The sequence below is a fragment of the Lissotriton helveticus genome, chromosome 12 (assembly GCF_964261635.1).
Source record: "Lissotriton helveticus chromosome 12, aLisHel1.1, whole genome shotgun sequence".
Taxonomy (NCBI): Eukaryota; Metazoa; Chordata; class Amphibia; order Caudata; family Salamandridae; genus Lissotriton; species Lissotriton helveticus.
This window is the reverse complement of record NC_136073.1, coordinates 109,894,432-109,919,107: the sequence shown is the minus strand read 5'-3', so window position 1 is coordinate 109,919,107 and position 24,676 is coordinate 109,894,432. Positions and strand designations below refer to the sequence as shown.

Below are 24,676 nucleotides of genomic sequence, written 5' to 3'. Positions count from 1 at the left end.
GACACACTAAAAACATGAAATCGAGAACTCCATCAATCTGAAGAACTTCTATTTATTGACAACCAATGTAGTTTTATTGGTGAAGATAGTTTAGAAAAAAACTTTATTAATCAAAGCAAAAACAAACATTGACAAAGTTTCAGGAAAAATATTTTTTTCAATAAATTTTCTAATTTGCCATGATGAAGACAGGAAGGGAAAGAAATGTGCTATTATCAAGGCACAGAGACCTGCCCTGTGGCTATGAGGTGATTTCACAGAAGTCCAATGCCCTTGCATTTCGTATGCTGCCACAAGACTCTCACCTTCCCCGAAAACAGCATGATCAATCCTTTGTATCCATAACTACTTTGTCATATATGTATACCTTATACCCCTCATTTCAATGTGATCATTAGGCTCGTCCAAATCCTGGAGAATTCAGTATCCCAAAGTTCATGTTTTTTTAAAATTCTTCATAGGATATTGAAAGGGGGAGGTGCAACACATTTCCACAGGTGTTTACCTCTGGAAACATAGACATTTCGACTTGGCCATCGCATGCATGCATAAAGTCTATTGATGGCTGAGGGTTAGAGCCAAGTGGTTGAACTGTGTTAGCGCCAGTCACAAAACACAGAATGTCCTTTAATTTGGCTTCACATGCAAGCTCTAAAAGAAAAAAGAAATATGAGTCAAACTAGTAAAATTGTGATTACTGCAACGATTGTGATTTTTTTTATTTCATCTGCTAAATGAATACTTCAGTAATGGTTGATATGTGAATAATAAAACCCCTGCTGATTTGCTGTGCTTCATTTAAAAAAAAACTCCTCAAATCAAGATGATCTGTTGTTAACAACAGATAACACTTTGAGATCTGGTGTGAGAATATGTTACCATTTCCACAATCCTGCTCGCCTCACTCTCCCTTTAATAGAAGTCTTCCCATTGTTCAACATGGAGTAAGCATAGGTATTCCATGCTGCTAGACCTGCATCTGACACTCTCTGAGTCTTCACACACACAAACCAATGTTTATATAAACAACTGCGACAAGCCAATAACCTTATCTTAAAGGCTTTGGGCTGGAGGTAGCTGCAATCTCCCCTGTGAAAAGGCTTTACTCTGTCAGAGACCCACACAGCAGACCCAACCATGCTCTATATTGATTTGTATTACTTTTCCTTGATGCAGTACATGAAGCATCATTCTAATGGGGTAGCTAACATTTTACTGCCAGGACACTACAATTAAGCTTGAACAACATTAATAATAGACATATTATACAAAATGAAGATTGAAATAAAGCAGGTATAGACTTTACAATTTTGGATGCATTATCCTTTTGTTCTTATTATAGATTTTACTCTGTACCAATAAAACGGGTTGGTCTGTTCCTCCTTAACTCTCTTTCTCTACAATATCTTTCGGAAGTCTTTGACACGCATGTTTGCCATAATAGGCTGGTTTAAATTATAGTTTCAACAGATGTGTCTCATCAATAGTTGAGCTGTAACATAATGAAAGAATTTCACTTGCCTTCACTATCTTGGAGGTAATCTCTCCAGTAACCAATGATATGTTCTTCCTGTAACCGGTGGTTACTGCCAGATGAACTGAATTGAATGTTAAACATTCCATTTATGATATCAGTGGTGATTGCGTGTTCCACCCAAATGAATGCCTCTTCAAAAAGTTGTTTATGAATTTCCATGGCCTGAAGTACTCCCAGAGTTTTTAACCCCTCCTTTAATCTGCAATAAAGAATACCTAATCATAAATAGTCAAACTATTGGTCAAATTATAATGTAAAAGTTATTATAAAATTAAGGTATGTCTATGACACATCTAAAAATCCTTCAGTGCCCTATGTTCGAGCTTCAGTCTAAATGGAAATATTTGAAGCTAGCTGTTGGAGACCACTGACAAAGGCAAATTCTCTTTCTCCTGTGGTCTTGTGATGATTTCCTAGCAGCAAAGTAGCACATGACCTGCAACTTTAAAAAAAAAAAAAGTAACCAAACCCAGCATGCACATTAGTAGAGGACAAACTGTTGATTTTCAGATCTTTTTGGCAGCAATTTTCGACTTCAAACTGTGGACCCTTTGGAGTGTGTGAATAGGACCTTAGAAACTGTGCTTGGACTTTTAGCAAGGCCTGGCCAACCCTGCATAATACATTGTTATTTTATGCATTAGATGAAAAGACCACCTGGTTTTCAGTCGTAAAATGTTGAATCATCTTATATTGATTCAGTATTTTTGAAGTGACGCCTACAATACACTCCTTCCAAATATCAAATAATTTGTATGTAGGCACAAACCCATTTTTGAAATTTTTATAGACTGTTTTAATGCCTGGCCTTCGTTCTGCTGACAAGTGATAGTTAGTCACCCTGTCTACTGCTGGAAGGAGGACAAGTAGAAAATACCTCAGATGCAGGCTGCCTATGTCCGACCCTGGTAAGATGGCGCCCTGTGGCTGAGTAATGTAGAGGGCTCTCTGAGGCAGTCTGCAGGGGAGAGCCTGTTGATCATTAAAGGCGCTTGGTGGATTGAGGGGACAGATATTTAGCATGGCTGGGATCAGCAGTGACCCGAATTGGCTGAGCAAAGATATTGTGATGAGGCAAGGCAGCATGGCACAGTGATTGCCCTGAATTAAATCTACAAATGTGTGCCTGCCTGATTCTCCCCTGTAAACAGAACGTACACATTTTAATGAGGATATCAGCTTCTGGTGCTGGAGCAAGAGTTTCCCCGTAAACACAAGTGCAGACTGGGGTCCGTTTTGTACACTGAACTCCCTGAGATTGCCGGACCGACAGGGGATAGCTAATCAGTGGAGAGTTAACACAGCGGTATTCGAATATAGAACCTCTTGCAAATAAGGAGCTTAAATTGCACAAGGCCCCTGGGCCAACTGCATTACAAGTGATTTCTTTAAGACACACCCACCGGTGTTGGTACCAGACTTCACAACCTTATTTAATAGTAACCCGCAAAATAGCAAACTTTCAATAACGAGTGAAGCCCTACTTACAGTAACACCTAAACCAAAGAAATCTCACCAGCTCTGCTTCCTACAGACCGACACCCTTGTTAAATCTTGATGTTAAATTTTGCTCTGGAATTCCAGCAGTAAAGCTGAATAGATCTGTTTCACAGCACAGTCAGGATTTGTCTAATTAAGAGACATATGATAACAGCTGGTGGAAAAGGTCAACATAAATAAGATCCTGGTCATATAGTGGCCTTGGACACGAGAAAGCTTTCGACTGGGTGGGCTGGGTCTTCCTCATGAGGACTATAGAGAGGTTTGATCACAGATTTATAGCATTGGTTTGGCTGAATTGCAATAATCCTATGTCCCAAATCCTAGTGAATTGCAGAAGAAAGAGAGGGTACCAATGGGTCGAGACAAGGAAGGGCTACCCACTCTCACTGCTTCTTTATGCTCCAAGCATAGAACCCTGTGAAGCACATTAGGGCCGACAAGGAGGTCGGAAGCATAACCTTTGGGCAGGAGATTCATAAAGCATTCTTGTTCGCTGATGATGTCCTCTAATCATTTACTGATCCCTCAAGATTTTCCCCTTGAATTCAACACCTTCTTACTCGCTTTGAGGGAGTATAAGGCCTCATTGTAAACACAGCAAAGTCAAGCATTTTCAGGCTTACAGTATCTTGGGGCAAGGTTGAGTAACTAGCACTAAACACCCAGTACCAATGGACAAATAAGGCAGGCACATACCTGGGTGTTATATTAACTCCTAAGATTGAGGACCTTTACAAAGCTAACTTTCCACCACTTCTTCAGGTTATATGAGAGGACTGTCGGAGGTGGTCCTCTCTGTACCTATCTTCATTGTGGAGGCTCAATTCCATTAAGATAAACTTAGTTCCTCTAGTTCTCTATCTTTTCGAGGCACATGCTATAATGGTCTACAGGAAACTGTTGGCATCCCTTAATCAGTTGAACAGTTGTTTTATTGGGCAGGCAGAGAGGGCTACACTCTCTGATAAACAGGCATAAATATACATGACTACCAAACCATGGGGGGCGACTTGCCCTACCCGGACTTGCCCTTATACCACAGAGTAGCCCAAATGAGTCCGATAGTAAAGTGGTTGCTCTGACAAACACAGATGCAGAGAAGCATTGGCCACATATGGAAAGGGTGGTGATAGGATGCTACATTTGGGACCTATTCCGGAAGTCAAAATCTGAATGCATACTTAAGCAACCCCCACAAAGGCAACTTTCATAGTCTAGACATGGTTATTAAGAAATCTGCATTGACATCATTCCCCTCTCCACCCACGCCATTGATTTGAATACATCATTTAAACCTGCAATAGATCCAGGTCCCATTATTAACCTGTAGGAGGAAGGAGCTGCCATACTATCTGTTAGGTTTCAGGGAAAATAGATACTTTTACTGTTGGAGCCTGCAATAGTAAATTTCTTGTAAATGTATAAGATGCACTCAATGATCTAATTGGTCTCTCCAACCCTGAACAAATAAGCAGCTTCCAGAGATTTAAAGATCTCCTTTCAGTTGAGATGTTTGTGCAGGAGGGCCTAGGGTTAGGTTCACCTTTCTAAATAATATGCTACTCACCTCGGTCCCAACTCATACTCTGCAAGAATTTTAAGATAACATTGAGGGCCTTAGTTAGATGGTACTGCACCGGTCTACGCAATGGTGCAATTCCCAAAAAATCTTGCACACGCTAGCAGGAAGGAAAGCTCATTATCAGGTGATATTTGATTGAGATCTTTATCCTACTCAGTTTGAAAAATAGGGCAACACTCTTTGTTGGCAGTTTGCGGATTATTATGAGGCTTTAAACACATATGGTGGTAAAGTACTCATGTCCCCCTTTTCTGGAAATCATTACAGAATTTAAAGTGATACTTGGATATACCAGATCTTGCTTTGTTGGGACTATGCTGTAACTTGTTAAAATATCAAACAATTGCTTATCAATTGAATATGTGGAATAGTTTGGGGTCAGATAAAACAAGGCGACGGATCGGAATGAAGTTGACCCTCCACCAGTGTTAATGTGATATCTCAGACTATTCGGACAACTGTGAGACTGTTCAATGTCCTGGTGGATACATTTAGAAACGTTTAGGAAATGTGTGGCCTGCTAATCAAGTTTTTATTCACAGGGCTGCCATTACTTTTCTATCCCATACACATGCAAGCCCTGAATCTGTTAAATTTTTAGAACTCCTTTTGGGATGCCAAGACTTGAATATGAGAAGTCGAATACCTCTGATGCTCTGCTTTGTATGCTGATGCCCATTGTGACTATGAAAAGAACGTAGTTGTTGCATAATTTTTTTTGTAATTTCTATTAGGGGAAGTTGGGGAGGTGGGAAGGCCTTTCTTTTTTTATTTCTTACTGTTTGTTTTCTTTATTTTGATTTGTGCTGCGTGGGCTGAACATATGGGATTGTTCGGATTCCTGTAATTTTGGTTAGCCTCCTATTTGTGCCCTCTGGAGGAAGGACTGCACAAGTTGTATTGTAAAATGCCAATAAAAAACTGAAACAAAGTAAATGTAAAATATATTTGAAACCCATGATGTGCTTGATTTCACAATCTGTGTTTGGGACATTTCTGACAGTGTGAATATGTATAATGCCATTAGGATGGACAGTGATTTATGGTAATTACTTTTTAAAAATGGACATGCATGTATTGCAAAGTCAAAATGATATTGTTTTATAATGCAAATACATATAAATATCACAGTACCTAACTAGTGAAGGAACAGTCCTCCCCACAATGTACCAATTGATGATATCTTCCAATAGTTCTTTTTTGTCATTCAGAGATTTTAATGGACGGAAGCAACCTGCCACACTTAGAATTGTGCTGTGTTTTTGAATCAATCCTTGAAGAGTTTCAAGAGACGAAGCATCCTCAATCTATGGAAAAATTAAGATTGTTATATTTTGATTAAATAGTAACAAAAAATATGGCCATCTGCTAAATAAACATATTTGTTCAGTAAGTTGAATGTTTACAAAAGTTTAACAGTCAATGGACTAAAACAGTATCAACTGCTACTGTAGTTAATGCTACTGTAGTTTTACACTAGCTACACTCTCTCGCTGAATGGAACACCAACTGGGAAAGAGTGCATGAGAATTACACAAAGATAACTAGCACAATGGCCTAATGTACCTGAATGTGTTTGGCAGTAGGTTTTCTTTTAGTTCAATTGCAAAATTCCACACTGAGTGTATTAATCCAGAATACAGATATATAGGTCCTCTCCTATATCACATTGTTTGCAGAAACATGGTCAGGAAGGCCCCTTCTATTATGTTATTAGTCAGTGTTGAAAACTGTAGCAATTCCAGGGAAGTCTCATGGGGCAACTGCAAGTGATAGATGGTATGACTCTAGTTATGTGCCTGAAACTTTGTCTTCTTGTAATGTGAAGACTCTGACATATCAAGAACATATCACATACTTTTCATTTGGTGGTATCACCAAGAAATATAGATCAACATCGGGTTAACAGTAGGACGTTCTTGATTGATCACTAATGCAAGAATGTGGATTTGTGTATGGCAGTTGAGAGAGTAGCAAATATGTAGAGATTGCTCTGGAAACTTTAAAAAAGTGTGGAGGACCGGGAATAGACATTCAGGATTGACCCAATTCCAAATAGATGAGTGTCATTTCTTTCCATATTCGTTTATAGTACATATGGCAATTATACATGAATCTAAGGTACATGAATAACTATTACCACAAAATTAAACGCACATGATTTGCATGATTTTGACTAATAGACCCACAACTATGTGAAAACAAAATAATAAAATTGATAAAGATTCATCAGCACAAATGTTTACTATCTATTGCTTACCTCTTGCAACATGTCTCGTGTATCCGGATCTACCACATCTACCAAACTGCAATTCGCATTTTTTGCATCAGAAACTAAACATTGATACAAAACAGGCGACACAAAATTTGGAGCAGTCCCCCCGTGAACTAGGGAAACGTCCAGGGCTTGCCCAGCATGGTAATAGTCATCATTTCGCATACCTTAAACAAGAAGAAATAAATTAAATGTATTGCGTTCTGCAAATCCATAAAACATTTATTATATATCTCTGAAACTAAATTTATTGCATAAAATCTAGAAAACATTATCCAAGAATCCACAGCCTGATTCACGAAGGTACACGTGCAGTAAAGTCAAGCATTCAGAGTTTCAGCATTTGGGGTGGAGCATTCACACACGGGGCTTAATCATTGTACTTGGGACATAGTCTCCGTACTCGGTGCAGAATCTCCACACTGCAGTTCAAGACACTCGACTCACAACAGTAACTTTATAAATCAGGACCCCAGTTCAAGACTCCGCACTCTTAACAGTAACTTTATAAATCAGGACCCTAATAAATTTTTGAGAGAACAAGAGTTTTAGACGGATGGCCTGATTACAAGTTTACCTGTTACTTTAGGCACCTGATAAATAATTTTACCATAGGGTACATTAAATATTGGTTGTGATAAATAACACTTAATACTAGTTTGTGGAGAATAGCATGCAGATCTTGGTATTTAAAACACCAAAATATGCATGATACAGTAAATACCCTGTTTTTCTCTCCCATTATCTTTCGACAGGTTTTGCATGCTAAAATTTTACGACGATTGAGTTATTTTTTATATCCAGTAATGATCAAATGCAAGATCCTGAAGAAAGACCGCTCCACCCGCCCCACTCGCCAGCATCCACAAAAGCTCCCTCTGCATGACAACCACTGACTCGGACGATGCCTCGCCCACATGGAACACATCCACTTCCAGACCAACCCCAAAATGACCCTCAGCGGAACCGTCACCTACAGACTGCCTGGCCCCATGTTCCATTCACCAATGTCATTGCTAACCCCATCACATCACACGCACTCGCCTCCACAGACTACATACTACTTGGAGAACTAAACTTCCACCTGAATAACCACCACAACCCCAACACCACCGCCCTCCTAGAGAACCTCAGCAACATAGGACTGCAGCAACTTATCTCTGCCCCCACTCACACAACAGGACACACACTTGACCCTGTTTTCGCAGGAGGAAATAGCATCTTCCTCTGTCACATCATGGAACTGCTCTGGGCTGACCACCATTGCATCCACTTCTCCTTTAGAAAACGCACCACACACAAGCACACACGTCGCCTCCCATGCACAATCTGGAACAAAATCTCAGAAGAACACATCACCAACGCCTTCACCTGCACTCCAGCCCTAACTACGAACAGATGCCAACACTGTGGCAAGCAACCTCCACCAATTGATCGTCAACTGGACCAACACACTCGCGGCACAACAAGAAAGCACTCCAAGAATCCAAGCATGCCTGCTGTCGACTGGAAAAGGCATGGAGAAACAGCAAAACTCCGGAAACACGCATCCCCTACAAAACAGCCACCACGGCATACCACCAACTCATCAAATCCACAAATAAGAATTTCCTCAAAGACAGAATACTCTCCAACACCCACAACTCCAAGGACCTCTTCTCCATCATACAGGAATTTGACAAACCCAACAGCGAAACAGACGCCCTTCACTCCCAAGACCTCTGCAAAAGACTCAGCTCCTTCTTTCATCTCAAGATCAAGACGTTCTATTACAACTTGGATGACCAAGACCTCTGCACTGCCTCAACCCCCACCCCAGCAATGTCACCCAACAGACCCCTGCCCGCCACACATCTTACACAGGACTGCCACAGCCATCGAATACGAGCTACGTTGAACCATCAACTGCTCCATTGTGACCGTCACATTCCCCGACAACTGGAAGCGCACCTAAGTCAACCCCCTCCAAATTAAATCCTCGCAGACCCGGGGGACCACAAGAACTTCAGGCCCATCTTGCTGCTTCCTTTCGCAGCCAAGGTCATCGGAAAGGCCATCAGCACCCAGCTAACATACTTCATTTAAGCCAACAACATCCTAGACATCTCCCATTCCGGATTCTGCAGCAACCACAGCACCAAGACCACCCTCCTCGCCGCCACAGATGATATCCGCGCACTCCTTGACCAAGGCCAAACAGAAGCCCTCATCCTCCTGGACCTATCAGCAGCCTTCGACTCTGTCTCCCACTGCACACTAACCACCAGACTCCACGACGCCAGCATCCAAGGAAAAGCCTTAGACTGGATCCGCTCATTCCTCATGGACAGAACACAGAGAATAAGACTTCTCTCTTTCCTATCACCACCAACAGAGACCAGATGCGGAGTACCTCAAGGATCCGGCCTCAGCCCCACCATGTTCAAAGTCTACATGGCGCCCCTCGCAGGCATCATCCGGAACCATGGGTTCAACATCGTCCCTCTACGCATTCGACACCCAACCCATTCTCTCCCTCACCAATGAACCCGACATCACCAGGCACAACTTCCAATAAGGGATGAAAGCTGGCAAAGTTAAATTCCTTGGAGGATGATTGTTGGGGACATGAATTATTAACCCAGATTAAGGGGCCGATTAGGATGGCGGACGGAAATGGGTACTGTCCGCCATGGTGGGGGAAATTTTACTCCCGGCAGCGCCGCGGAGAAACCGCGGTTGGGATTAGGATATTCATGTCACGAAACTCCGACCGCGGCGGACGGAACACAACCAACACCGTCCGCGGTGGACGGAACACAACCAAGTCCGTCCGCGGCGGACGGAGTCCAATGAACAACCACTGCCGCGGACGGAAATGACCGCGGAAAATAAAACATGTACCGCCATCCCTGAGAATACTCCGTGGCCGCAATTAGGATAAATCCGCCCGTACAACGGAACTCACAGCCATCCACGTCCGCGGCGGAAACAATGCAACGAGAACCACAGCATCAGGGCGGAAGGCCAACACGCACAACATCCCTAGCGCCTAACAAATGTATGAAAGTGCACCGCAAGTCCTAAGCAAACATACGAACATTGACAAGGCCCCCCCCCCCAGCACAAGCCACCATGACACGTCCCAATTATCCAATAATGCACACAAGTCAACACGCCCACCTACCACCTGACTGCCAACAACCATCGAGACACGACTATAAAAAGACACCCCCACACAACCACAATCCCTTGCACCACAGCATTGCTGCCAGCAAGAGGGCCATTCGAGACACTGCTAACTCACATAAAATCACATAGAAGACACCCACCCACCACCCTACCACACAAACACCCACCACACAAATCCTACACATCACACACCACACACCTGCACCTCCCAACTCACTCAACTCACACACTGAGCACCACACACCATGGCACCCAAAAAAAACCCCAAATTCACGGAGACAGAGTTGCGGGTAATGGTAGATGAAATTATCCGTGTGGAGCCCAACATCTTCGGGGCCCAAGTCCAGCAGACGACCGTGGCGCAAAAGAACCACATGTGGGACAGGATCGTCACTCGTGTGAATGCGTCGGGGACTGTGCCGAGGACCAAGCACGACATTCAGAGGCGGTGGCATGACCTTAAGACCAGGGTCAAGGGCATCCGAGCGAAAAACCACGCCAGAGCCAATCTTACTGGCGGTGGCACACCCCCGGAGCCCATACCCTACACCGATTGGGAGGAGAAGGTGCTGGTGATACTACACCCAGAGAGCCTAGACGGCCTTGACGAAGGAGAAGAGACTGGTGAGTACAAACCAAGCACCACGATCAGCACGACATGGTCAGGCTCACACAACTGAGAAGAAACATCCCCCACGCCCCAACCCATGCACGTCGGACACCAACACACTAACATGTCCATGGCTCCCAACAGGCCCCCATGTTCACGGGGAGGGTGGCGGTGGTGGTGGAGGGTGGGGTGTGTGAGAGGCCCAAACTACAACTCCCAACAGGCCCCCATGTGCACGGGGAGGGTGGCGGTGGTGGTGGAGGGTGGGGTGTGTGAGAGGCCCAAACTACAACTCCCAACAGGCCCCCATGTGCACGGGGAGGGTGGCGGTGGTGGTGGAGGGTGGGGTGTGTGAGAGGCCCAAACTACAACTCCCAACAGGCCCCCATGTGCACGGGGAGGGTGGCGGTGGTGGAGGGTGGGGTGTGTGAGAGGCCCAAACTACAACTCCCAACAGGCCCCCATGTGCACGGGGAGGGTGGCGGTGGTGGAGGGTGGGGTGTGTGAGAGGCCCAAACTACAACTCCCAACAGGCCCCCATGTGCACGGGGAGGGTGGCGGTGGTGGAGGGTGGGGTGTGTGAGAGGCCCAAACTACAACTCCCAACAGGCCCCCATGTGCACGGGGAGGGTGGCGGTGGTGGAGGGTGGGGTGTGTGAGAGGCCCAAACTACAACTCCCAACAGGCCCCCATGTGCACGGGGAGGGTGGCGGTGGTGGTGGAGGGTGGGGTGTGTGAGAGGCCCAAACTACAACTCCCAACAGGCCCCCATGTGCACGGGGAGGGTGGCGGTGGTGGAGGGTGGGGTGTGTGAGAGGCCCAAACTACAACTCCCAACAGGCCCCCATGTGCACGGGGAGGGTGGCGGTGGTGGTGGAGGGTGGGGTGTGTGCGACAGGAAACAGAAATGTCTACAAATCAATGTAACCATGTACTGTCCACATTACTGACCTGCTCGATCTTGTCCCTCAGGTGATCGTCAACTGACTGGGGAAAGCAGTACCCGGCCGCCAGCCTCGCCTCCCACACCTACAGGACTCTCTGCCGACGACGACACAGGCAGCTCCGGGGCGGAGGATGGAGCGGGACCAAGCACGCAGCCAGGGCCATCTGGCTCACAGGGACTCCCGGGACCGACCAACGTCGCATGTGTGACTCCCGCGGCACCCGTCTCTGTGATCTGCACAGTCCCCACCACCACCAGTACCACCAGTACCACCAGTACCACCACTACCACCACTACCACGAGCACCACGACTCCTGCCGGTGCCACCCAGCATGACCCAGCGCGCAACGCTGGTCCAACGGCCCCACACACAAGCAGGGTGAGTGGGCCACAAACACAGGCAACGGGACAACTGCCAATCAGGCGACCCACACACCGCCGGTCAGAGGAGGGACAGCTACCCGAGCCAGTGGCACAGTCCCTACAAGCTCTTGCCAGGTGCCAGGCCTCATACGACCGGTCCCAGGCAAACGCTGATCGTGTTCACGAGGACTCAGTGGACAACACCAACAGCCTGCGCGAGATCTCTGGCATCCTTGGCCAGATGTTGGTGATCATGGGCCAGCAGGCAACGATGTGGAGGGAATGGGTTGCCCGGAACAACCCCCCCCCTCCTCCACCATGTGTGTCAGCGCCACCGCCACCGTCACCTCCGCCTCCCCCGTCGCCTCCGCCTCCGCCTCCACCGCCGCCACCACCACCTGAGCCCCTGGCGACGGATGTGGCCCATCACCAACCTGCCCTCCCAGCTGCCTCTGTACCACCTCCGAGACGGAGGGGGCGTCCGAGGCAGGAAGTTGCTGAGAGCAGTGTTGGAGCGCCAGGCACACGCTCCAAGAGGGGACGACCTTGACAATGCCACTGCCTGTGCCAGACATTCACCCTGCAAACCATCCTGTCCCACATAGACAATCATTGCCACTGGTCTGCTGGACTAGCCTGACACCCCCCAATGTGGTGTCAGCACGGACATTTCATCTGCCATTACCTACAACTCCAACTCCCTCCCTCCCACTTACTTGTATATATTCACCAGCACAAAAGCACAACCTGTCAATAAATTGCATTTACTCACACAATGATGTTTTGCCTCCATGTTTATTCACATGATTGCCATCAGATACAGACGTAAACAGGTACAGGGATCATAGTCGCACATGATCATGGCGCTGCGGGAGTGACCTAGAGAAAACCAGACACAGCAAACACACGTCAGTAAAGAGATTCACACACATCACAACACAATGCACAGCAACATTACACAAACGACAACCATCACACAAGCATGGGATGGGAGCACACACATCATGGACACTCCTATGTCCAAAGACATGAAGACACACATGTGCAACCATCACAAACCACACCCAGCTGAATAACCCCATATCCACACAACACCAGATAACATACATGAGGCATTGTCAACCGCCACTAGAGGTAGATACTCACATTCAAGGGAAGTAGCGATCAATGAGCTGGCGCCTCTGGTCCACACCTTCCTCCTCACCACTATCCTCATCAGTCGACATGGGTGGGATGGGAGGCCGAGGAACTCCTTCGTCTTCAGGGTCCAACAGCAGTTCAATGTCATTGCGTACTGCCAGGTTGTGGAGCATGCAGCAGGCAATCACGATCTTGCATACTTTTCCTGGTGAGTAAGGCAGTGCCCCTCCGGTCTTATCGAGGCACCGAAACCTAGACTTCAGCAGTCCAAAGGTACGTTCGATGACTCTCCGTGTCCTTCCATGTGCCTCATTGTACCGCATTTCACCCGCCGTCCTCGGATTACGTAGGGGACTGAGGAGCCAGGGCCGGTTTGGGTAAGCCGAGTCGCCTATGTAGGGGGATGACAGAGACAAACATCAGAACAAGATATGGTGGGTACCCCATGCAACACAGAGATCACAAGAGTCCCCACTGCACACTCACCAACAAGCCACGCTTGACCGGGTGGCAGATTTGCCATGAGTCGTGGGACATTGCTGGTTCGCATGATGTGGGCGTCATGTGCGGATCCAGGAAATCTTGCACACACATGGGAGATGATGTTGCTCGCCAGGCACACCACCTGCACGTTCAGCGAATGAAAGTGTTTCCGATTCCTGAACACTTGTTCGCGTGCCCGTGGTGGAATGAGCGCGATGTGCGTGCCATCAATTGAGCCCACAACGTGAGGTATGTGGCCCAGTGCATAGAAACCAGCTTTGACAGCTGGCAACTCTTCCGGACGTGGGAAATGTATGTACTCATCCTTGTACAGCATCATAGCTGTTAACACATCCCGAAGAACCGTGCTGAACATTGCCTGTGACATACCCCCGGCACCTCCAACTGTATACTGAAATGTGCCAGTAGCGAAGAAATGTAGTACCGCCATGACCTTTGCAGTGGGTGTAAACGAGCCAGGATACGTTCTACGTGGCTGCAGATGAGGAGCCAATTGAGCCACAAGCTCCAGCAACCGACGTCGATCCAGCCTGAATTTCCGAATCACCTCCTCGTCTACCATATCCTCCAGCTGAGTGTATGGGCGATGCACATTTGGAGCCCTCCTGTGTGGGAGAGAGATGTAACTTAGGTCAACGTACAAACGACGCATACGTGTACAACTCCATCACATGTGTACCTTACTGACATAACTCCAGTCGTCACCCTAATGTATCGTAGACACATCACAGACACTCATGCAACTGCATGCACACAAACGATAAGTTTACACACGCCATGTCATCAAGCACAAATGCCACCACCAATGATGATGTGCATACGGTAATGACATGCATGGTGACAGAACGTATAAATCACATACACGGAATGCATGTGTACCACCACCACTGTAGTCACCTCGACACAACAATAAACCGACAACAGATGCATGAATTGGCCACACAGCCGTGATGTACTGTGTAGTTGTGAAGATGTAACAACGTCTGTAGGGTCAAACCCGACGTCAACACGTACGAATGCACATCTGTTGGCCATTGTGTGCCGACCGATGTCCATTGTATGGACACACATGCTATATTGTATGACATATGACCTTTCACAATCACGCTCACATCCCTCATGACGCAACTGCACACAACACATCACGGTGCAGCGTCTGACAAGATCACATATTTGGCGCCGCCATGGCGGTGCTCAACTTCCGCTACTTCCCAAAGGCAGAATGCGGCCTGCGTCCCTCTTCCCATTGGCTGCATGTGCAGGGACCGTGACGGGCACACATCGGCAACCGCACGTGCAAGCTTCAGGCACGGATGCTTCAGTTGCAACAATGTACTATCACTGGCGCCTCCATGGCGGGGCACGTACACAGCGGGGGAGGTGCAGGCCTATACACCCTGCAGATGTACTCAATGGACATGCCAGTTCATGACCCCCCTTACAGTCACCTTGCATCATCCACCGTACACCGGCCGGAGCGGCCGGCCCATGAACAACCGCCGTGCCCGGCCATGAACACAACCGCCATGGCCGTGCCCGGCCATGAACAACCGCCGTGCCCGGCCATGAACACAACCGCCATGGCCGTGCCCGGCCATGAACAACCGCCGTGCCCGGCCATGAACACAACCGCCATGGCCGTGCCCGGCCATGAACATCCGCCGTGCCCGGCCATGAACACAACCGCCATGGCCGTGCCCGGCCATGAACAACCGCCGGTCCCGGCCATGGCGGTTGTGTTCATGGCCGGGCACGGCGGATGTTCATGGGCCGGCCGCTCCGGCCGGTGTACGGTGGATGATGCAAGGTGACTGTAAGGGGGGTCATGAACTGGCATGTCCATTGAGTACATCTGCAGGGTGTATAGGCCTGCACCTCCCCCGCTGTGTACGTGCCCCGCCATGGAGGCGCCAGTGATAGTACATTGTTGCAACTGAAGCATCCGTGCCTGAAGCTTGCACGTGCGGTTGCCGATGTGTGCCCGTCACGGTCCCTGCACATGCAGCCAATGGGAAGAGGGACGCTGGCCGCATACGGCCAATCGCAAGTAGCGGAAGCTGTGCACCGCAACAACAGGGCCAGTCATTGGCCCATTTCACGATCACGCTCCCAGGGCTGACCAATTGCTGGCGACGTATGCCACTGACACGTGCTGAGGGCCCTATATATGTGTCTTGGCCAACATGAAACTTCCTACCCTGGGGACCAGTGCTGCCTGTGACCATCACCTCGACCTGCTGCTGCTGCTGAGCTGACCACCGACTGCTGCCTGTGACCATCACCTCGACCTGCTGCTGCTGCTGAGCTGACCACCGACTGCTGCTCTAGTGCCATACTCCGTGATCTTGCCATGTCGAGAGGCAAAGAGATCCGGTCTCGACCCTTCACCGCCGCGGAGCTTGATGTCCTCGTGGACGGTGTACTCCGCAACTATGGACGCCTCTACGGCGCACCGGGACGGGTGGTAAGTGCAGTGTGGGACATGTTGGTGTGCATGAGGGGGCCAAATGATCAGGCCTATTTATATCTTAGCTGTGTAGTGTGGGCTAGACATATGTTCCTGATTGTGCATGGCTGCTGACAGTAACGTCTTGCCCCTATGTGTGTGACAGGCCACCTGTCCACTGACTTAAACCCTTTTGTCTCCCATCATGGTAGGTCAAGCTGCACCTTCGCAAGGACCTGTGGAGGACCATAGCACGGGAAGTACGGGCATTGGGGGTGTGCAACAGACGACATACACACTGCCACAAACGCTGGGACGACATTTCCAGGCTGAGCAAGAATGTAGCGGAAGTAACACTGGGCCTGATTCCAAGGACGCCCCGTCTGGCCCGACGCTCCATGACCCCTCTCATGCACCGTATCATTGCAGTGACGCATCCTGAACTGGCCGAACGTCTGAGTGCCGATCAACAGCAAACTAGCGGTGAGCATACTGTCTGTGTAGGAAACTTGTGAGTGCTATGCATGTATTGGTGCACAGACACACCATTGAGTTCCGTGTTGCGTATGTATGCCTGTGATGGCATTTTGGTCCCATTGGGTGGTACTCATTTGACATCCAGGTCCGCCATGTTGACACGCCACTTGCTTAGTAGTTGAGTGTTAAAGCACATCCCCTAGTGGTCCATGTCCCCATGGCAGAAAATGTGAGGATGACTGGTAGGGGTGGGCCATGTGCAGGCTGAGGGCTCATGAACCTTTGTCTGCTATGTGATTTGGCTATCCTGTTCCTTCTGTACGTGAGTGTGCCCATGACTCACACATCTTTTCTGTGCATTTCAGCTTTGACAGAGGACACTCAGCCACAGACGGTGGAGAGTAGCCGAGGAAATGAGTCCGGCTCAGACTTCGCACACACGCAGACTGACACGGAGGAGGCCAGCGCCGGAGAGGGGGACAGGACCGTCCCTGAGGACTCGCATGTGGAGACACCATCGTCCTCCTCGTCGGACACTCTTGGTGAGCCTGCACTGTTGTCACAGACTGGGAGTGGGCACTCATCACCTTCTGTCGGAAGACAGCACACAGGGCCCACACTTCCGCCAACTGCACCATGTATTGTTCGTGGCCGAAGGAGTAGGGGGAGCAGAGTGGCGTTCGGTGCAGGCACCGCTGCCCCTGCCACGGTGAGCCAAAATGCACTGTGTGCTGAGGCCGTTGATCTGCTGCGACAGCTGTGTGTGGGTCAGACCAATATGACAAATGCTTTCCAGGATCATGATAGGAAGTTGGGGCAGGTGGTGGCATTCATGGAAGGGATGCATGGCGATCTTGCAGGTCTACACAGGACAGTGCAGTCATTGGCAAGCAGTGTGTCGTCTGCAATAGTACAGTCGAATGAACAGGGTGCTACTTCTGTTTCCCCATCTACACCGCTGGATGTCTCAGGGGGTAGTGATTATTCAGAGCAGGACTCAAATACAGGTTATTGCACTAGAAGCAGCGTCAGACAGCACGTCAGGGCACGCAGGGCACAGACCCCATCCCCTAGATCAGCTAAATCTGTTCACGTAGACGACGTCAGATGCACTGGAGTACACACACAGGATCCACAAGTGTTGTTGGGGGACATGCCTTCCGGAGCTACACAGGCATTCAACACGAAAGGTACTCCGAAGGCAAGGGATACTCACATGTCCATGGACTGTTCCTTGGACAAGGCCAGTCAGAAGACAAAGGCACCTACTGAGAGCAGGGAGACTCCCAAGAGCAGGCCCACAGCAGTGGATAGGAACACTCCCAAGGACAGTGAGAAGACTAAGGCACCTACTAAGAGCAGGGAGACTCCCAAGAGCAGGCCCACATCAGTGGATAGGAACACTCCCAAGGACAGTGAGAAGACTAAGGCACCTACTAAGAGCAGGGAGACTCCCAAGAGCAGGCCCACATCAGTGGATAGGAACACTCCCAAGGACAGTGAGAAGACTAAGGCACCTACTGAGAGCAGGGAGACCCCCAAGAGCAGGCCCACAGCAGTGGATAGGAACACTCCCAAGGACAGTGAGAAGACTAAGGCACCTACTGAGAGCAGGGAGACCCCCAAGAGCAGGCCCACAGCAGTGGATAGGAACACTCCCAAGGACAGTGAGAAGACTAAGGCACCTACTGAGAGCAGGGAGACCCCCAAGAGCAGGCCCACAGCAGTGGATAGGAACACTCCCAAGGACAGTGAGAAGACTAAGGCACCTACTAAGAGCAGGGAGACTCCCAAGAGCAGGCCCACAGCAGTGGATAGGAACACTCCCAAGGGCAGCGACACACACAGGGAGCAGGTGTCTGCTGGAGGCAGGTGCACCACAGACGACAAGTCTGCTGGCAGGAACAGGGCGGCGAGCAGGGCACAGGCTACATCCAGAGACAACACTCCACCTAAGGATAAGGCACATCCTACGGACAAGGCATCTAGCATGGACAATGGCGCAATCAAGGACAGGCATACTTCACCCCTGGCTGCACTGAGGCTGATGTTTTCTACTAAACGCCAAACTGATGTCTCCGCGGCGGAGTCCCCCCATACCTCCACTCCCATCCAGGCCAGTCAGAAGCAGAGGAGGGTGTCCCCTGTTGTTGCATCCCCCATTACACATCATTCCGAGTCCAGGCGGCAGGCACAGAGCAAACGACAAGCAGGCTCCAGCACGTCCCCCGAAACCAGATCCCCGGCAGCAGTTGCTCCACCTATACTGGGTGGTGATTCTTTGGAGTCCCCACCACTTGGCAGTCCTGTCCTGTCCAGGGTGCACTCACACCTCCCTAAGAAACGCAGACACACACCATTGACACCTGCAAACCCCGATTTGGCTCTAGGTGAGCTATCCCCAGCTCCCAGGCCCACCCTGCCTCCTGGCCCATACAGCCCTGTGGCTCATCATTTCAGTTGTCCCAGTGGCGCCGGTGCAGTTGACTCTCATGTATCAGATGGTGGCACAGTGTCAGTTGTGCCCTCTCCTGTTGCAGGTCCTGGCAGTGTATCTGGGTCTATGGCTCACGTGTCAGTTAGAAGATCTGTGGCTGTGTTGCACACTCCTGTTTCTGGTGCTGGCAGTCTGTCTGGGTCAGTGGCTCACGTGTCAGTGACTACATCTGTGGCTGTGTCTCACACTCCTGTTGCTGGTGCTGCCAGTGTGTCTGGGTCCGTGGCCCATGTGTGTGTCACTCGGGCTGTGGCTGTGTCTCACACTCCTGTTGCTGGTGCTGCCAGTGTGTCTGGGTCCGTGGCCCATGTGTGTGTCACTCGGGCTGTGGCTGTGTCTCACACTCCTGTTGCTGGTGCTGCCAGTGTGTCTGGGTCCGTGGCCCATGTGTGTGTCACTCGGGCTGTGGCTGTGTCTCACACTCCTGTTGCTGGTGCTGCCAGTGTGTCTGGGTCCGTGGCCCATGTGTGTGTCACTCGGGCTGTGGCTGTGTCTCACACTCCTGTTGCTGGTGCTGCCAGTGTGTCCGAGGCAGGTAGTTCACGCAGTCCCCCCTGATTCTGTGATGTGACGTGCTGTACACTTCACTCAAATGTTAATTCACATGGTGTGTCCATTGAGAACTGCGTGGCACTCTTGTGGTCCCTGTGACGGGTTGGTAGGGACACGTAGTTGTGCTGCCTCTGATGTACCTGCTCTGTAATGCACAATGCCCTGTTGATGCTCTGATACTGCATACTGGCCTCTCGTTACCTGCCTCTGATGTACCTGCTCTGTAATGCACAATGCCCTGTTGATGCTCTGATACTGGCCTCTCGTTACCTGCCTCTGATGTACCTGCTCTGTTGGCCACACTGCCCTGTTGCTGTTCTGATACTGCATTCTGCCCTCTCATGTGCTGCCAGTGATGTGACTGTTCTGTGCAATGGACTGTTGATGCACTTGGCCCCTCTCACGTGCTGCCTCTGATGGAGCTGTTCTGTGCAATGGACTGTTGATGCACTTGGCCCCTCTCACGTGCTGCCTCTGATGGAGCTGTTCTGTGCAATGGACTGTTGATGCACTTGGCCCCTCTCACGTGCTGCCTCTGATGGAGCTGTTCTGTGCAATGGACTGTTGATGCACTTGGCCCCTCTCACGTGCTGCCTCTGATGGAGCTGTTCTGTGCAATGGACTGTTGATGCACTTGGCCCCTCTCACGTGCTGCCTCTGATGGAGCTGTTCTGTGCAATGGACTGTTGATGCACTTAGCCCCTCTCACGTGCTGCCTCTGATGTACCTGCTCTGTTGGCCACACTGCCCTGTTGCTGTTCTGATACTGCATTCTGCCCTCTCATGTGCTGCCAGTGATGTGACTGTTCTGTGCAATGGACTGTTGATGCACTTGGCCCCTCTCACGTGCTGCCTCTGATGGAGCTGTTCTGTGCAATGGACTGTTGATGCACTTGGCCCCTCTCACGTGCTGCCTCTGATGTACCTGCTCTGTACTCTACAATGCCCTGTTGATGCTCTGATACTGCATACTGGCCTCTCGTTACCTGCCTATGATGTACCTGCTCTGTAATGCACAATGCCCTGTTGATGCTCTGATACTGCATACTGCCCTCTCGTTACCTGCCTCTGATGTACCTGCTCTGTAATGCACAATGCCCTGTTGATGCTCTGATACTGCATACTGCCCTCTCGTTACCTGCCTATGATGTACCTGCTCTGTACTCTACAATGCCCTGTTGATGCTCTGATACTGCATACTGGCCTCTCGTTACCTGCCTATGATGTACCTGCTCTGTAATGCACAATGCCCTGTTGATGCTCTGATACTGCATACTGCCCTCTCGTTACCTGCCTCTGATGTACCTGCTCTGTAATGCACAATGCCCTGTTGATGCTCTGATACTGCATACTGCCCTCTCGTTACCTGCCTATGATGTACCTGCTCTGTACTCTACAATGCCCTGTTGATGCTCTGATACTGCATGCTGCCCTCTCGTTACCTGCTATGTTGTACCTGCTCTGGTGCCCACTTTGCCCATGTTCACGCATACACTGTGATTTGACCCCTATTATTTGACAATAAAGGTAGTCTATCAAGTCTCGTGGTCTGTCGTTGTCATTCCTGCTTGCGTCCTGCTAATGTGTATTCGTATATGCTTCTCATCAGTGGTTTCGGTAACATGACACTCCCCCTCCCTACGTCACGTCCCTTGCTGGTATTCCCCTCCAGACAGCCAATGGTTTGTACCTTACCTGCGTCGTCGTCCATAGTAGGCCATGACTAGGACGTGGTGGATCGCGAAGAGCATCGGGAAAGCGTGTAGCGCCGGGTCCATGGTGGTGGTCAGCTTGCGGTGGGTATCTCGGCTGTGTCACCTATGTTCGCTGTGGGGATTCCGCCGTGTTAAGACAGGTTGTTTTTCCGCAGCGGTTTTATGTGTGTTTTCCGCCATCTTGATTTGGGGGACGGTCTTCGACGTCAGTGCGTACGGCGGAGCGTTTGGATGTGTTCCGTCCGCCGCGTGGTCGTGTGTAGTTGGCCGGCGGAGCGTGTTTTTCCGTCGCGGACGGAAATTTGACACGTTTTCCTATCCTGATATGGCGGACGGAGTATCCGCGGCAGGCGGACACGGAAAAGGCTTTTTCCGCCTACTCCAGGGCCGCGGTGGCTCTTCCGTCCGCCATCCTGATCGACCCCTAGATGTCTCCACCTCGTGCTTATATATGTAGTACCTGTTTAAAAGGTAAAACTCATTCCTGCCCAAAGAGATTCACAACAGGGTGTTTAACCAGGAATATAATATTACATACCATTTTTGGACCTTCCAGATGTTTCTTTCTTTTAGCTGCAACATATTCCGAACTTTACCATAAGTAAGGTGCTGTACCCAAAAAGTTCTGCTTTCTCAAACCTCCTAGAAGATATCTTGATGGGCTCCAGTGGAGGAAAGTGTCTATCCTGAGAACTTGTTTTTTAAGATCTGCATCTACAATGGACTGGAATTTCTATGCACAACAAAAACTCCTACCTTTATGACCCGACCAGTGTCTCAAGTCCCATGTATCAAACTAATTCACGCAGTGGGTTATTGCCTTTGATATATGGGCCTATGTTTCCAAATATGCAGGATGCATCTGTACAGTTTGGGTGATTAACTCATACACACTGCTGCACCAGAGCATCAACTAAGATTACCTAATGCAGAATCTCTAAAGTTAGCCATTATTTGAAGTACTTGTCAGAGGAATTTTCTCTCAATTGATAACAGTAACTACTGCAGGAAAACCTTAGCCCCTCATTTAATACAAAGCAAACATAAAATATATAATGGAGTACATGCTAGCAAGGTTGTTTTACAGGCTGCAAGGGATATATTCAGTGGGTGGAATTGAAATCAGTCTGCTCTTGCTGCATAAATGAATAGTATAGTTCAGTATTCCTTTCACTATTCCCCTTTTAGTAAAAATTCTTTGAGAATGCCTGATCAGTGGTATCAAACAAACTTTGAAGTCAGTAAGTAATATATTATAAACATTATTTCCACTTTAATTAATTATTCTTTCCCTCCTCTAGAATTTGCGCAGTTTAGAAAGGTTGGAATATAATAAATGTAAGGTACCTTGGGCATCACAACTGAGTGTCTTCCTGTTTTCGGGTCCCTCAAAGAGTTTGGTGTGCTGTAAATGATGCATTAACAATCGCAAAAATTCCCGTGTTGGGCCGCCAAAATCAACAGCTCCTTCAGAGTTACCGGAGGAATCAGTAAACATAACAGATATACGGTTGGTTGCTTTATAGGTTTTGCGAAGGAAGGCACGACGTGCTCCATCCCAAATGTTTCGACGATTTATGTTGAACTTGCATGTCTTTGCAGAGTCAATTTGTAAAGCAAGGTTTGATAGTAGATCCTTCAACGTTATATCATCGCTCTCACTGAAATACAGGAAATAAAGCTAAGCTATCAAATGTATTAGTTAAAAATTAAACTTCTAAATCCGAATTAAAACTTATAAAATTACCTTTCGTGCGCCTCATTTTGTTCAGCAATATCGATATTTGAGGTATCAAACTCTTCATCGTCAGGAATGTGCACATTATCAACCAACAGTTCAGTGTAACATCTAAAACAGTAAGAATATTGTCAACTATTACTATGTTAAAAAAACAATCAAAGTATCATCCTATGCCTTCCTGTTACAAGTCAACTTTATACATGACTTATAGGGCTACATGTATGAAAGTTAGAAATAGCCATTTCCTAATTGCGATTCCCTGTGAATCACAATTAGGAAATCGCTATTCATAATGTATGGACGTCTTTTGAGTTTAATTACTGATTTGTAGTGGGTTGAGGTAGGTCAGAATTTGCAACCCATTAGGAATCATAGCCATCACAGGGATGGTGGCCTGCTGGGGTCAGCAGACAACCATGTCTGTGATTGCATTTAAATAAGGAAACTATTGTTTTTTTCTAAATGCAGACCATTTTCCTTAAAGGAAACCATGATGAGTCTAAAAAAGAAATAAATTAAACTTGATAGTTTCAGTTTTTAAGAGCAGGCCAGTGGCCCCTTGAATATTTGTCAACCATTCTCAGAGGTGAAGTCGTCTCTTGGGGACCTCTTCCCATTTGTGAATGGGTTAGCAATTGGTGGTAAATTGATAATGTTTTTGCCACTGTATTTCAGTCGCAAAACATTGGTACATACCATTCCAATTTTGTGTTAGGAAGGGATGCCCTCCTCGTGCCCTTCCTAATACAGAATCACAGAACCCAAATTGAGATTCCATAAAAGCGTTTTTGCGGACGCAAATGGCCTGATGCTGTGAATAGGGACGTTTGCGACTACATGTACATGTTCCTAGGTTTGGATTACTAACGTTTTACCAAATTAAGCAACAATCATCACTAGAGAACTCATCATGTAACCAACCTGAATATGTTTAATGATTAATTATGCTTAATTGTGTAAGCCAATTACTTTAAACTTGTAGAAATCGCCAGTCTTGTTTTTGCCCTACACATTTATTTAGCATAGAAGTGCAGATTACAATTTCACCATCAATGCTTTTTAATAGACAGAAGATGGGTTAGTGGTAGCATATAGTTAAGATCCATACAATATGTAAAACAAGAACAAACTACTAGCGCCATGCCACACACCAAGGGTGTTATAGTTCGGAAGTACATGCCTGTGGTACTCCATATTGACTACTAGGCCCCTAGACATTTGGATTTACATCTTTTAAATTAAGAATGTTGTCATTCTGTCGGCATGCTAAGATGCCATGGCCACCATACTACATTATGCCACACAACTACTGCTTGGGATTGTACATTTTACATTGTTGTATTCCTGCATCATTTAAGTGACTGCTGACATACCATTACCTGCCTTGATATACTGACTATTTTTTCTTTAAAAGTATTTGACCACTTCAGATGCATTGTACATTAACTGCATGATCCAATAGCCTTACATCACGGGAAAGAGCTGGGAAAAAAGTTCTTCATGGTCCTGCATTACTGGGCTGGTCATGACAAAACTTGCAAGAGAATAGCTTTTTTATGATAGCCAAATACTTTCGAAATGATATAACAATATTGAAAAACCAAGTAAATCTCAAAT

At 48.0% G+C, this 24,676-nt stretch overlaps 1 protein-coding gene across 1 annotated transcript; it reads right to left on the bottom strand.

The window, feature by feature from the left end:
- Window positions 1-47: 47 nt before the first annotated feature.
- On the bottom strand, window positions 48-24,586 carry LOC144797969 (G2/M phase-specific E3 ubiquitin-protein ligase-like). Its single transcript, XM_078668776.1, has 7 exons — window positions 24,528-24,586; window positions 23,066-23,167; window positions 22,666-22,979; window positions 6,883-7,064; window positions 5,757-5,929; window positions 1,522-1,736; window positions 48-651 (listed from the first exon to the last, which is right to left on the bottom strand). Exons 1-7 carry the CDS (start codon window positions 24,584-24,586, stop codon window positions 446-448), a joined length of 1,251 nt encoding a protein of 416 aa, XP_078524902.1. The 3' UTR covers window positions 48-445.
- Window positions 24,587-24,676: the final 90 nt, after the last annotated feature.